We start from the raw sequence: 16,044 nt of genomic DNA on the forward strand, positions 1-16,044 counted from the left end.
AGAGGCTTTGGCAAACCTCTTCGTAAGCAGAAGAGAAGACCATAGTGCATAGGTAGGCAAAGTCTTCACTTATCAGGGAGTTGCGCAGGTCCGGTCCCACGTTGTAGGTGCCATATGTTGTTTTTGACGGGCTGGCTTCACGGGCAGGTAACAGATGACCAGGGACTCATGGTTGAGCTGTATGCAGTATCTCTTTATTCATGCAGGAAGCAGCACAATCTATACCAAGCTAAGCTAAACTAAAAACTACAAACAATCTTGTCCTTATAAATATACTAGCCCAGTAGGGTGGGAACAGGATGCGATGCAGAGAGGGTGGAGAGAAAAGTGACTGGTGAAAATCAGGGTATGACAAGGAGAGGGGGCGGAGCAGGCAAGAATTCTACCACTGAACCACCAATGCCCTGGAGGGAGGGTGGTGCTTGTTAACAGAGGTTATGTAAATTCCACCCTGGTTCCATGGCTGCCAGTTCTTAGCAACATCGCCCCGCCAGATATTCATTGGGATGCGGCATCATCTAAGTTCATTTCCCTCGTCTACGCTCGACCGGACCTGCCAATATACGCGGATATCTTCGCCCACCCTGTTCAACACTTGACGTCTCGTCATCCAATCTGGTCCCCTACGCCTACACTGAACTTCTCTGTTCCAGACTCTTGGAAACAGAGTTGGTAGTCAGCTGAGATAAAGAACAAACACCTCATCACAGACCCCTGCAAGTGTCAACCCGGCTTTGACCTAGCACGTTATGATTGGGTCCTCCTCAATCGCTATCGAACAGGCCATGGCTGGTGCGCTGCTATGTTCCATCGCTGGGGAGCCAGAGACGACCCGAACTGCCCCTGCGGCTACAGACAGACTATGACCCACATAGTCAACGACTGCCACCCCTCCAGATTCAAAGGAGGTCTCGAAACTTTACATCAGGCTCAACCTGATGCTGTTGACTGGCTATGGAAGAAGGGCAAATGCTAGAAGAAGAAGATGTAAATAGAATACAGTGTTATGTAAATAGAATGCAGGGGGGATTAAACCAAATGAAACAGAAGGGGTTTGTAAAAGCAGAATTAGAAGCATACCAACACTTGGATATCTAGAAGACAAAGAACATGGATATATTTTTAACATGGCCTTCTCAAGAAAAAAGCTGGCATACTCTAAGCTCTCTCTAACTTGTCACTGTTAGTGGTAAGTTAGTGAGAAAGTATAAAGAAGTCCTTAAAAGCCACAAAGAAGTGAGTTTGAATTCTGATTCTGCTACTCTGACTGTGGATGTTTCTTTTACAAAATGAGCATTATAATGAGTACCCAGTTGGATGGTGAGGATAAAATGCAATGATGCATGCAAAACTCAAAGAAAAATGGACAAAAAAAAATGTACAGTTCTCCATATGTCATGATACTTCCTTTACCTTCTTTGCCTTAATTGTTGTTGTTCTTCTCCTTCTTTCTCCTGCTCCTCCTCCTCTTCCTCCTCTTCCTCCTCCTCCTCCTCCTCCTCCTCGTCCTCATCCTCGTCCTCCTCCTCCTTCTTCTTCTATTGCCACCTGGGTTATTTCTGGGGCTTGGTATCTGCATGATGAATCCACTGCTCCTAGTGGCCATTTTTTCCTTCCTCCCCCCTTTTTATATTTGATAGGACAGAGAGAAATTGAGAGGGGGTGTGGTGGTAGAAAAGGAAAGGGAGAAACCCTTCCAATCCTGCTTTAGCACTGGTGAAGTTCCCTCTGCTCCCTGCACCCCCCCCCCACAGGTGGCAGGACCCATGTGCACTCTACAGGATACACCACTGCCTGACCCCTTTGCTTGGTTTTCTTTTCAAACACATTTGGCTAATTTAGGAATGTCTATAACATCATTAAAGCAATTAGTATACAGATTTTAGTATACCAAATTAAACCCAAGCTTAGTGATTTTACTTTTAGTTACTTCTGCCAAAATTAACATTGCTCATGCATTTGGGGAAGATGCTTGGTTTTATTTTTACACTGGACATTTTATTACTTATGTTATTTAATATAAGCATAAAGCAAAGACCTCACAAACACATACAAATCACTATGATAGTGTATTTATACACTTGGCTTATTCAGAGTGTATCTGCTTGAAGTTAGCTAACACGAGGATAGCATCTGTGTACAGCACACCCAGCAAATTGGACTATGGATTGGTAGCACATGTTGGCAGAGAGGGAGGGAAGCAGAGTAGAAGAGGTGTGACCTTTACATGCGAGAACACCACCCAAGACCATCAGCTCTTAGAGGCAGATAATGGAATGACAGTACAGTGAGAAGACAGTGAGAACAACCGAAGAATATGGCAAATCAGATGCAACATATAAATCGAACTTAACCAGCAGCTTATGCACAGACTAACCCTTTCTTGTCTTTTGGCTTGAAGAATGAGATAGGCTTAATTTTATTTACTTTCATAAAGCTTAATATGTTTCAAGTTCAAGGAAGTATCCTATTTGACACTCTTGAAATAACAGACACATGGACCCCTCTTTAAAAAAAAACAATTAACAAACATATATACATCTCAGAATTTTTTTTAATGGAAAATGAGAGAACAGTAAAAATCCATAGAGTTTGATATATGAGCTCCATCAAGATTCAGTTAAAACTATTTTGGGGACATCAGTACTGTAATGGATCTTAACATGTTTTAAATCACCAATATTATAACTAAACTCATAATGGAGGCCTTTGACTGAATAATTAATATCAAATATTGTAACTGGCATCAAGGATATATAGGCTCTGAGGAAATGATGAAAAGTTAGATTAAAATGGACTTTTATCTGAGGAACTAAGTGACATAAAAATGATGTGGCAGTAGCATTAACCCCCTGATCTCAGCTGTTTGGCATCTCTAGACAGTATTATGTGCTAGGGATTTCTGCATTTTCAGGAAGTTTGAGTTGACAATGAAGACATCTTAATCTCAAAAGGAATTAAACCGCTGCTAATTCATCATTCTGTCCCCTGCATTAAGCCTGAGGTGGTGTCAGTGGGACCCATCAACTGGGCAGCTGATTTTACAGGGCAGGGGAAGTGCAGATGTTAAATCCAGGGAGCCTGAGAAGAAAGGCTGAGGAAGCTTAACCTGGTGAGGTAAAAGAGCTTCATTGATTTTCAAAGGCATTAAACCTGGTCACATGCGGATGTGGAAGATAGGATCTAGACAAGCTCGTCAGCTCATCTGAGCATTCCTGCACGGTCAGAGCAGCAGTCGCAGTCAGGAGCACTGGAAAAGGTCTGCTCTGATAAAACCGTGCCATGAGGAAGATGCCAGCAAGACGGGTCACGATTTGTATTATCTAGATGGTGTGTGACAGACTCTTGTCTGGAGACTTGCAGAGAAGTACTTAATGCTGAAATGGCCTCAAACCCCAAACCAGAGGGCAGGACTCCAGGGATTGGTGCATAGACACTTACGAAGCATCTTATTTAATAAACTTGTGGCAGAGAGAAGTATTCCATTAGCATGGACAGCAGGCCAACTTTTCTAAATACAGATGGCTGAACCCTTACCCCCACTGAACATAAGCTCACACGCTTATATTGCTATTGTGCTGCTAGCTGAAGTTCACGTTGAACTTGTTTAGTCACTATCTAGATTAGCTTTAAGAGACACCAGTACTGTAGCACTGGGGAACACCATCGCCATCTTCTTAACAAATGCTTCAAAGCAACACAAGATTGGACATGGTATAGCTATCAACAGAGCTATGAACATTCACAGTGGAAGAAGAGAAGGCAGAGCATATGGACATCTGTAAGCAGCGAATTAAACGACAAGGGTGTGGAAGACACCCAGGAAAATGCTTTCTGGAAAAATATAACTTAGCCATGTACTCATGATTGGTGTTTTACTTGGGATAGACAAAAGCACACATAGGCAAGAAAGATGAGGCTGACCTATCCCACTAAGGAAAGGTAGAAACAGGCTGGGGTATGGATTGACCTGCCAATGCCCATGTTCAGTTACAGAAGCAATTACAGAAGCCAGAACTCCCACCTTCTGCACCCCTAAAAGAATTTTGGTCCATACTTCCAGTGGGGGAGAGATCATAGTGGGAAGATGACCAGAGGGCTCTGAACTTCCACTCCATGAGGACCCAGAGAAAGAACAGGACAAAGGGAGGGACATTTGGATGTAGTAATAGGTGTATGTGTGACTTGGAAAGGAAGAGAAGACAGGGCCACAGGAAAAAAAGGGGGGGGGGCAGGTGGTGATGCACCTGGTTGAGCACACATCTTTCAATACGCAAGGACCCGGGTTCTAGCTCCCGGTCCCCACATGCAAAGGGAAAGCTTTGTGAGTGGTGAAGCAGTGTGGCAGGTGTCTCTCTGTCTTTCTCCCTTGTCTATCACCACCTTCCCTCTCGATTTCTGGTGGTCTCTATCCAATAAATAAATAAAGATAATAAAAAAATTTTAAAAAAAGAAAAGAAAAAAGGGCAAATATATAGAAGTGTAGACAAATAGTTGTAGAAATAACAGTTAACTCATATCTGCAACCTTAGGAGAACTGGTGTAGCTTACAGTGGCGAGAATGGGGATGCAGAAATCTGGTGGTGGGAATGGTATAAAGTTGTACTCCTATTATCTTGTAATTTTGTAAATCAATACTAAACCACTAATAAATTTTCTGGGGAGGGGCAGTCAGGCGGTAGCACAGCAGGTTAAATGCAGGTGGCGCAAAGCGCAAGGACCGGCATAAGGATCCTGGTTTGAGCCCCCGGCTCCCCACCTGCAGGGAGGTAGCTTCAAGCAGTGAAGCAGGGCTGCAGGTGTCTATCTTTCTCTCCACCTCTCTGTCTTCCCCTCCTCTCTCCATTTCTCTCTGAACTATGCAACAACAATGACATAAATAACAACAACAATAATAACTACAACAACAAAACAATAAGGGCAACAAAAGGGAATAAATAAATATTTAAAAAAATTTAAAAAAATAAAATTTTAATAGTAAAAAAATAGATGCAGGTAAGCATAAAAATTGAGGCTGACAAAAGGATTAAATGTTAAAGTGGAGCTATGTTCTTATGGCTTGTTCTTTTGATGTGAACAGAATCAGACCTAAGACCCAAACACTGGAAACACACTTAGAATGCAAGTTTATTTGGGATTCTTAAGAAGCAAGTTTGAGTTATTTGTTTCTTCTAAGGTTGCTCTTTCTACCCCAGATTGGTCCTAGTATGTTGCTTCTCACTCTATGGCCATGTTAAAGCAGCTTGAGATGTTCAGGGAATGTTCCTCTCCCCCCCCTCCCCCGCCGTTGCCTCTGTAACTTATGTAATAAGGGTTAGAGCAGTGTCAGAGATGGAAGCTAGGCACAGCCTGTGTAGGCCTCTGTTCCATATCAGTCCCAGGAAAGGGAGTTGCTCTCTCCTCAGGAATGCTCATGCAGCTTTCCACCAGCACTCTTACTGTCATTGCTTCCCCTTCTGGGTAGGTATCATTCTTAATCTTAAAGAATCAAAGTACCTATTTGCAGATACTGCTTTTTCAGCTCTCAGGAGTGTTCTAATGAAATAGGTTTCTCTTTTTGGTAGGTAAAGTATATTGCTTAATGCTCATCTAGCAATTACACACTAAACTGCTCATATTTCAAGAGGAAGACTCACGGGAGCAGGAAGAGAACTGACCTTATGACAGCATTATGGAGTTGGTTGAAAGGCACCGTCTACCGTATATATTAGTAATGTTCTGTGCTATATACAAAGGGGAATAAGACACATTCCCTGTCCTCAAAGGCATTTATAGTTTAGTAAAAGATAAACAGGTGGACAAATAATAGAAGGGAGTCTGACACTGGATCATACACTAATCTGGATAACCTTAGCACCAGAAGCTAAATGTACAAATGCAGTCAGACTAGAAGAATTCAACCCAAATTCTGCTACTTATAGCTGTTGGACTGGGTAATTTTGCTTCATATTTTTATACCTATGTCCTTGCCTATGAGATAGGGATAATAACAGGCTTGCTACAGAGTCGCAGGCTCGTTATAAGACTCAAGTAAGTAGATGCAAAGCGTTTACAAAGTGTCTGTAATGTAGCAAGTGTTCACTAACAGGCAATGATTAGATGTTTAGAATTCTACTGGCTGTAGGAAAATTGCCTTGAAAATTGCACTTGCATTGGAAAACAAATAGTCAAGTAAGCTTGAGATTAATTCCTTCCAATATTTTTCTTAAGTAGGTAGGGGAGCTAGTATAATGGTTATGGAAGAAGATTTTCACGTCTGAGGCTTGTAAGTCCGAGGTTCCATCCCCACCATAAACCAGAAGTGAGAAGTGCACTGTTGAAAAATAACATGTATATAGCTACTTACGTAAAAACAAAACTTTTTTTTTTTTTTATCTATACAATGTATATGAAGTCCTGGTGCTGGGTATGAAACAACAATACCTAGTTTAAGGAATGAGTCATCCAATTTTGGTGGGCAAGGGCAACAAAGAATCACAGTCCACTCAATTCAGCATATTTCAGTGGCACTGGAGAAATGCCAAACAAATGTTATGGACTTAAAAAGGAAGAAGAGTTAAAGAAAGACGATGCAGGTGGCTTAGGGCTTGGTATGGAGATTTGAGGTATGCTGACTGGAGGAGGATGAACATGTCAAACTGCCAGTTTTAACTGTGTTTACAGTAAGAGCAAGAAAAAAAGGTTACATGATCCATATGGAATCATCATCATAGTGATGAAAACTGAGCCTGCCAGGACAGAAGATGGTTCTCCGGAGAATCACCTGGAAGTATAGCAAATGTAAGGGGGAAGAATTGCCTTTTACCTAGACCTGAGCAGTACTCCACACCCCTGTGTCTTAAAAAAAAATTTTTTTTTAAATGAATGCCCTCTATATAAGAAGTGAGAACTCTCAGAATGTCCGTTAGCATGGCTTGTTGCTCAGCTCATCTTAGTTTGCTGAGTCCTCTTGCCCTTAATCACTGGTCTTTCCCTGTGGGCTAATCCTTCTACCTCAGTTGTGAGCCCAGAATATCTTCATACAGGTAGTTATTGGATCCCTCCCCATTCTCCACACTGCAGCACTCAGCCAGACATTTATTAGTGGGCAGGAGGAGAAAAGCCATTTCCAAGGGACTTAAAGAGGCAGCTGAGAGAGGAGTAGTTGGTGGTGCTGAGACCCTGAGAAGCCAGTGAAAATGAGCTCTGTTGCGAGGGTTTAATTCATTAAAGAAAAGAACATGTCTTCCCCAGAGATAAAATTAAAAAGATATATATAATGAACAACTATATGCCACCAAGTTAGAGAACCTGGAAGAAATGAATGATTTCCTAGATACCTACCAACTTCCAAAACTAAGTAAAGAGGAAGTGGACAACATGAACAGGCCCATCACAGCTAATGAAATTGAAACAGTTATCAAAAATCTTCCCAAAAATAAAAGTCCTGGACCAGATGGTTTTACAAATGAATTCTACAAAACTTTCAAAGAAGAACTAATACCTCTACTTTTAAAAGTCTTCCAGAAGATTGAAGACACTGGAATACTCCCTGCAAGCTTCTATGAAGCCAACATCACCCTGATACCAAAAGCAGACAGGGACACAACCAAAAAAGAAAACTACAGACCAATATCTCTGATGAACATAGATGCGAAAATATTGAACAAAATTCTAGCCAACCGGATACAGCAGTATATCAAAAAGATTGTTCATCATGACCAAGTGGGGTTTATCCCAGGCATGCAAGGTTGGTTTAATATACGTAAATCAATCAATGTGATCCACCACATCAACAAAAGTAAGACCAAAAACCACATGGTCATATCAATAGATGCAGAGAAAGCCTTTGACAAAATACAACATCCCTTTATGATCAAAACACTACAAAAAATAGGAATAGATGGAAAATTCCTGAAGATAGTGGAGTCTATATATAGCAAACCTACAGCCAACATCATACTCAATGGTGAAAAACTGGAAGCATTTCCCCTCAGATCAGGTACTAGACAGGGCTGCCCACTATCACCATTACTATTCAACATAGTGTTGGAAGTTCTTGCCATAGCAATCAGGCAGGAGCAAGGAATTAAAGGAATACAGATTGGAAGAGAAGAAGTCAAACTCTCCTTATTTGCAGATGACATGATAGTATACATGGAAAAACCTAAGGAATCTAGCAAGAAGCTTTTGGAAATCATCAGGCAATACAGTAATGTGTCAGGCTATAAAATTAACATTCAAAAGTCAGTGGCATTCCTCTATGCAAACACTAAGTTAGAAGAAATTGAAATCCAGAAATCAGTTCCTTTTTCTATAGCAACAAAAACAATAAAATATCTAGGAATAAACCTAACCAAAGAAGTGAAAGACTTGTATACTGAAAATTATGAGTCACTACTCAAAGAAATTGAAAAAGACACAAAGAAGTGGAAAGATATTCCATGCTCATGGGTTGGAAGAATTAACATCATCAGAATGAATATATTACCCAGAGCCATCTACAAATTTAATGCTATCCCCATCAAGATCCCAAGCACATTTTTTAGGAGAATAGAACAAATGCTACAAATGTTTATCTGGAACCAGAAAAGACCTAGAATTGCCAAAACAATCTTGAGAAAAAAGAACAGAACCGGAGGCATCACACTGCCAGATCTCAAACTGTATTATAGGGCCATTGTCATCAAAACTGCTTGGTACTGGAACATGAACAGACACACTGACCAGTGGAATAGAATTGAGAGCCCAGAAATGAGGCCCCACACCTATGGACATCTAATCTTTGACAAAGGGGCCCAGACTATTACATGGGGAAAGCAGACTCTCTTCAACAAATGGTGTTGGAAACAATGGGTTGAAACATGCAGAAGAATGAAGCTGAATCACTGTATTTCACCAAATACAAAAGTAAATTCCAAGTGGATCAAGGACTTGGATGTTAGACCAGAAACTATCAGATACTTAGAGGAAAATATTGGAAGAACTTTTTTCCGCATAAATTTTAAAGACATTTTCAATGAAACGAATCCAATTACAAGGAAGACTAAGGCAAGTATAAACCTATGGGACTACATCAAATTAAAAAGCTTCTTCACAGCAAAAGAAACCACTACCCAAATCAAGAGACCCCTCACAGAATGGGAGAAGATCTTTACATGCCATACATCAGATAAGAGTTTAATAACCAACATATATAAGGAGCTTACCAGACTCAACAACAAGACAACAAATAACCCCATCCAAAAATGGGGGGAGGAATTGGACAGAATATTCACCACAGAAGAGATCCAAAAGGCCGAGAAACACATGAAAAAATGCTCCAAGTCTCTGATTGTCAGAGAAATGCAAATCAAGACAACAATGAGATATCACTTCACTCCTGTGAGAATGTCACACATCAGAAAAGGTAACAGCAGCAAATGCTGGAGAGGGTGTGGGGTCAAAGGAACCCTCCTGCACTGCTGGTGGGAATGTCAATTGGTCCAACCTCTGTGGAGAACAGTCTGGAGAACTCTCAGAAGGCTAGAAATGGACCTACCCTATGACCCTGCAATTCCCCTCCTGGGGATATATCCTAAGGAACCCAACACATCCATCCAAAAAGATCTGTGTACACATATGTTCTTGGCAGCACAATTTGTAATAGCCAAATCCTGGAAGCAACCCAGGTGTCCAACAACAGATGAGTGGCTGAGCAAGTTGTGGTCTATATACACAATGGAATACTACTCAGCTGTAAAAAATGGTGACTTCACCGTTTTCAGCCGATCTTGGATGGACCTTGAAAAAATCATGTTGAGTGAAATAAGTCAGAAACAGAAGGATGAATATGGGATGATCTCACTCTCAGGCCGAAGTTGAAAAACAAGATTAGAAAAGAAAACACAAGTCGAACCTGAAATGGAATTGGAGTATTACACCAAAGTAAAAGACTCTGGGGTGGGTGGGTGGGTGGGGAGAATACAGGTCCATGAAAAATGATGAATGAAATAGTGGGGGTTGTATTGCTAAATGGGAATCTGGGAAATGTTATGCATGTAAAAAAAAAAAAAGAAGTAGAAACGCAAAGCAGAAATTGACTGAGTTTGGAGTATGGCACCAAAGTAAGAAAGCAGAAGTATACTAGAGTTTGCAGTGAGTACCTCCCTAATACTACCTTTCCACTTTTCCAAGCTTTGGGTCCATGATTGTTGAACAATTTGTTTGGCTTTGTATGTTAACTCTCTTTTCAGTCACCAGGTTCCAGGTGTCATCAGGATGCCGGCCAGACTTCCCTGGATTGAAGACACCACCAATGTGTCCTGGAGCTCAGCTTCCCCAGAGACCCATCCTACTAGGGAAAGAGAGAGGCAGACTGGGAGTATGGACCGACCAGTCAACGCCCATGTTCAGCGAGGAAGCAATTACAGAAGCCAGACCTTCTACCTTCTGCAACCCTCAATGACCCTGGGTCCATGCTCCCAGAGGGATAGAGAATGGGAAAGCTGTCGGGGGAGGCGGTGGGATATGGAGATTGGGCGGTGGGAAAATAAATAAATAAATAAAATAAATAAAATAAAATAAATAAAAATATTAAAAAAAGATATATATATATTAAGGCTCCTAAAATATGTCAGGCAGACTCTTCAACAGAATTTTGCTTTTATTACTGTATCTAGTACTCATACCAACACAACACGAATATCATCCCTGATTTGCATTTTAGAAAACAGTCTGAAGAAGTTAGGTTATCTGCACAAGGCCATACAGTGGATTGTAATCTGGGGTCTGGGTTATGGTCTGAATCCAAGATGGCATCCTTACTCTCCGTCCTTGGGAAGTGTCCTCTAGAGAAGGCATGGTGAGTCTGAATCGGAGGCAGCACAAGTTGAGGATTTAATGTTGGATGCCTCAAGGTCATAAAGGAAAGGAAATGAAGTCATCTCTTGAGATTGGGCTCAGGGGCCTTAGTCATCTTTGCAGAATTTAACAGGAGTAGAAAAGGGTTGGAATGGCCACTGTGGGATAGTCAAGGGAGTTTGACAATGCGACTAAAAGGAATTCTGGACAGCAGTGGGGCCCCAGCTGGGGCTGGATAATGTGAATTTTGTAGTGGAACCAATGAATGCAGTTTTATGAGTCTCTCCAGCAACTTTTCACCACCCACGTACATAACACCACAGAAGGGACATGGGGCCTTTTTGCTTTGTCCTTAGGACTCAACACTTGATTACAAGCCCAGAAGAGCAACATCATGTGCGGATGCACCGAGCCATCTGCAGAAGAGGGATAATAGAATCCCATGGGGACAAGGATGGGCCAAGTGGGGAGGATGGTGGCTTGAGACGGGAGCTTAAGAGTTCACAAAGGGATAGACAATGAGGAGGCCTGTAAAACCAAAATGGAGCCTCTGAGAACTGAAAGAGGATGGGAAGTTGAAGGGTAAGAAGCTGTTTGCAAAAGCACATACATAGATGTTCCCGTGGCCTAGCAAACATTCGCTTCCCTTCTCACCAAGGGTGGTAATAATTCATGCTGATTTTATACCAAAGAAAATCAGGACTGGACAGGATGGTAAAACACTGGCCCTGGTAAAAGCCTGGTGTTTGCTAATGACATTGTATTACAACCATGCTATGCTTTCCAAAACAGCACCCTCAGGAGAAAAGAAATAAAGCCATTTTTCTTCCTAGGCAGAAAATTTAACATTGCTTAACAATAACACTTAACATCGCTTAGCCTTTAGCCTTAGGCAACCTCATAACTACCAAGTTCTGGGAACTGTCTTTTTTCTTGGGCTGGCTGGGGCTTTGGCTTTATTTCCTGAAGTGTCATTTAGCCTGGGAGTAAGCTGCATGGCTCTACTTTAAAGATGAAAGAGGTCTATGAATTCATGCCAGGGTGCCTCCTAGACCAAAGCTTCTCACCAACTCCATGCACTGGGCCGGGTGGGGGGGTACTTTCTCTCTGTGTTCTTGGCTGCAAATTTGGCATATCAATCCACATTATTGACTTAATCTTAGAAACTCCCATGATGCTCTCTTCTAATAATATAGGAGGAACCAAATCAGTCAGGAGCATATTAAGTCCCCTATAAGGCTGGCCCCTGACTGCCTATAGATGGAATTATTCTTGTTTTTAATTAAAAATTTAACTCCATACATAAGTAATTGAAAGCTCCCTGTGACAAAGAGGGGGAACAGGATGTTCACAGAGATGGGCTCACTCTCAGACAAGGAGAGAGAGTGTGACATTGGCGTGATTCAATTAAGTGGACAGAAAACTCTCTGGGGCAGGGAACAAACGAGAAAATCAGGATAAATGTCACCAGCACGCATAGCTGAAACTGCATTCCTCTCAGAAGCCTGAAGTGTGTCACCTGCTTTTGTGTGCTGCATCTTGTTGGATAAAAATGAACATGACCACCCCCCCCCCCCGCCTCTACCCCATGGATCAGGGCACATTGGGGAAGGTACTATGCAAGTTCCCTTTCTCTACTGAGATGAAAACTTGTTGTTGAGCCCGTCCAGTTAAGATGTGGTGCCAGGGATCTCACATGCGTTTGTCTGAGGCTAATTTGTTCTCCATCAGAGCTCCTTCTGGTTGCCAGGTAGCTACAAAGGTCCGCCTGCACGTGCAACTAATCACTCCTACTATTGTGTGTGTAGGAGAGGGGACTGTTTGTCAAAATTGTTTTCAGTCTCACATGCTTCCCTTTCAGCTCCAGTTATATTCTGGGAGTTGGCAGGATTTTGTCAATTCATACATTGTGATGATGGCTCCAGAGCCACAAACAGCAGAAAACTCCCTCCACAGTGTTTACTCCTAAAATAGTCTTGTTTGGAATCGGCCATGATTGAGCGTTTCAGGGCTTATTAGTAAAAAAATAAATAGGAGTTGGAAATTCAGAGGGCTTTATGCTTTAATTTTAGATCATTACTAATCTAGGCATTTGTTTCACTGATTAGAAGGAGCTGCTTTTCTACCTCTTGTCCTGGAGGGCAGATTGCTGGGGAGGGAGTGACAAGGCGTCTCCAGTTTCCAGTCTAAGAGTCTGACACAGACGAGATGACCGTCAGATAGAAGGGGAGTAAATGCAGGAGTGATATCTATAGAATTTTAAGAGTTATTTCTGTGCTTTTGATTTGTATGAAAAAAAATAATAACCCTCCATTTCCGTCTGAGTGCAAGCTGGTCAGGAAGACATTAAAATGTTTCCAGTTTCTCATTTTTTTCCCTTCTTTCATAAGAACGTAGCACTTTCCATCTGCCTTAACCACAATTTCCATACACTTCAACACTGAAAGCCAGAAATTTTATATTTAAAACAAATTTTGGAGACTACTTCCACTATTAAAAATGAAAACAAAACCCTAGGCCAGGAGAAAATAGGGAATGAGAAGAAATCAAGGATGAGGGGAAAAAAAATGATGAGGCTATGTGTACACACATACACATACACACAAACACATCTAAGTAAAATACAACTGTGCTTTTAAAATATTGTATTTTGGACACACTGTCCAATCACTATTAGAAACTGATTTTCTGCTAGATTTGAGATTTTCTTTAAAACATTTGTTTTTTACTTTCTATTTATTTATTTATTGGATAGAGATAGCCAGAAATCAAGTGGGAAGAGGGAGAGAGAGAGGGAGAGAGACAGAGAGACACCCACAGCTCTGTTTCACCACTCGTAAAGCTTTCCCCCTGCACGTGGGGATCAGGGACTCAACTCTGGGTCCTTGCACATAGTAACAAGTGTGTTCAACCAGGTGCACCACTGCCCGGCTCCTAGATTTGAGATTTTCTAACTTTTGAAAATCACTGTTGATAAGAGAAGTTAGTCTCTTAGGCCCTCCTTGCTGTAATATTCAGAATGTTACTTTTGTAAGTGTGCACATAGGTACGTAGACAACATGCGACTCAGAAGTGTTACTTCCCATTCTGAGTTAGCACTTCAACCATTCAGTTTTGGTGGCAAAGAAGTTGCACTTAAATTCCCCCTGACACTCCTTCCCCCACCCCAATTTTAAAGGAGATATTCTGTGACATTCCAGTGTTCTGGTTGACATTAAGCTTTCTTTGTTGTTTATGTTTTGAATCCACTAATTCTCACACTGTCAACTCATCTCAACTCATTGGACTCCCATAGCAGCTGTAGTGTATGCAACCTTGCAAAGGTTTCCTCATTGTCATGTGCTACTGATAACAGGCTAAAATTATTCTTCATCTCACAGACAAGAGCACAAACCTTTGAGAACTGTATCTCATTTTCAGGGGTGTCTAGTTACAACATAAATGGATCGTGTAAGGTCAGAACAGCCCAGTGAACTTTTCCCACACAATTCTTTTCTTTCTTCTGCCTAGTCTGTGCCTCTGAGAAATATCTGCCTTTTGCCCAAAGAACATGGTCAGGTTCTGAATCAAGAAAAGAACAGCTTCTCAGGTTCCCATTTCTCTCATGCATTTTGACACTACGAATCTCCAAGGTTAAGGCTGGCTCGCCCTTCCTCCTGAGTAACTCCTAGGACAGAGGATTTACTATTTTATTGTCTCTAAGCTTAGTGCAGACGTTCAATACCACTTGGATAGCAAAGGCTTATGATTTCCATTCGGCATCCAATACTCTTGCTGACATATTCAATTGCAAAGATATACTATTTTCTTTCCATAAAAAATAACTCACAGGGGCTTCAATTATTAGCACAGTTGTGAAAATGGCACTGGGGTTGCAGCAGATGGCATATTATAACATACCCCCTATTTCAAAGCCAGATTCCTATCTCATGTAGATATCTCTAAAGACTTCATTTGTGGGTGAACTGAGGAGGGGAGACCCCCTCAGTGATGTACCTGGGTAAGGACGCGTACTGCCTCTCCATCCCTTCAAATCGGAGGTTGTGTGCGTTCCCATCTGGACCTTTTCCAGGCACCTGTGGAGAGAAAAGTAATTAGAGATGAAGATCCATTATATACCCTGGTTACTGACAATGCTTCTCAAAATTCTAATCAGTGCACAAATGCTGCCGCTGCCTGCCAAAAATCAACTGTGGAAAAAAGGAAGCAAGAACTCAGAATCACTATAGGAATTGATGATCAAGCAACAACAAATGGCATTTAACAGGAAAGTCACTTCTTTCAGAAAAGGGTTATTGTCAAACTGATTCCTTCCCGTCACTATGCCAGGGATATTCTGTAGGCTGTGAGACTACTTTTTCAATCAGCTATCATCTTTAGAACAGCTTTAGGTGTACAGAAAAATTGAGAAGACAGAATGGTGAATTTCCAGTGACTCTGAACCCAGTGTCTTATTACTAGTATCTAAATGTCTTAATAGATCACTATTGGAATATCATTGTTAATCAAAACTCATGATGTATTTGGATTTTTGTCTAGTTCCTTTTTCTGGATTCCACATAACATGTAAACACATATCCTTATATTACTCTTTTTTTTTTTTTTTTTTGCCTCCAGGGTTATTGCTGGGGCTCAGGGCCTGACCATGAATGAGCTGCTTCTGGAGGCTATTTTTCCCCTTTTGTTGCCCTTGTTGTTTATCATTGTTGTGGTAGCTATTATTGTTGTTATTGATGTTGTTGTTTGATAGGACAGAGAGAAATGGAGAGAGGAGGGGTAGACAGAGAGGTGGAGAGAAGATAGACACCTGCAGACCTGCTTCACCACTTATGAAGTGACTCCCCTGCAGGTGGGGAGGTGGGGGCTCGAACCAGGATCCTTATGCCAGTCCTTGCGCTTTGTGCCACGTGCACTTAACCTCCTGCACTACTTCCCGACCCTCATATTACTCTTTTTTTAAAAAAAAATTCTTGTTTAAATTTCTTTTTTATTGGGGGATTAATGTTTTACAGTCAATCGTAAATACAACAGTATGCACGTATATAACATTTCCCAGTTTTCCACATAACAATCCAACCCCCACTACATCCTCTGCCATCATGTTCCAGGACTTGGACTCCTACCCCAGCCCCACCAGAGTCTTTTACTTTAGTGCAATACACCAACTCCATTCCAAGTTCGGCTTAAGTGTTTTCCCTTCTGATCTTATTTTTCAACTTCTGC

The 16,044-nt window shown here is 41.5% G+C and overlaps 1 protein-coding gene across 2 annotated transcripts in view; it reads right to left on the reverse strand.

The window, feature by feature from the left end:
• PARD3B (par-3 family cell polarity regulator beta) overlaps positions 1–16,044 on the reverse strand; it is a 1,240,289-nt gene that overhangs the window by 62,949 nt on the left and 1,161,296 nt on the right. For both annotated transcript variants that reach the window (XM_060194068.1, XM_060194070.1), the window contains one exon: positions 14,818–14,897. In XM_060194068.1, coding sequence (XP_060050051.1) covers positions 14,818–14,897 — 80 coding nt within the window. The remainder of the gene's footprint in view (positions 1–14,817; positions 14,898–16,044) is intronic.

The sequence above is a fragment of the Erinaceus europaeus genome, chromosome 7 (assembly GCF_950295315.1).
Source record: "Erinaceus europaeus chromosome 7, mEriEur2.1, whole genome shotgun sequence".
Classification (NCBI taxonomy): Eukaryota; Metazoa; Chordata; class Mammalia; order Eulipotyphla; family Erinaceidae; genus Erinaceus; species Erinaceus europaeus.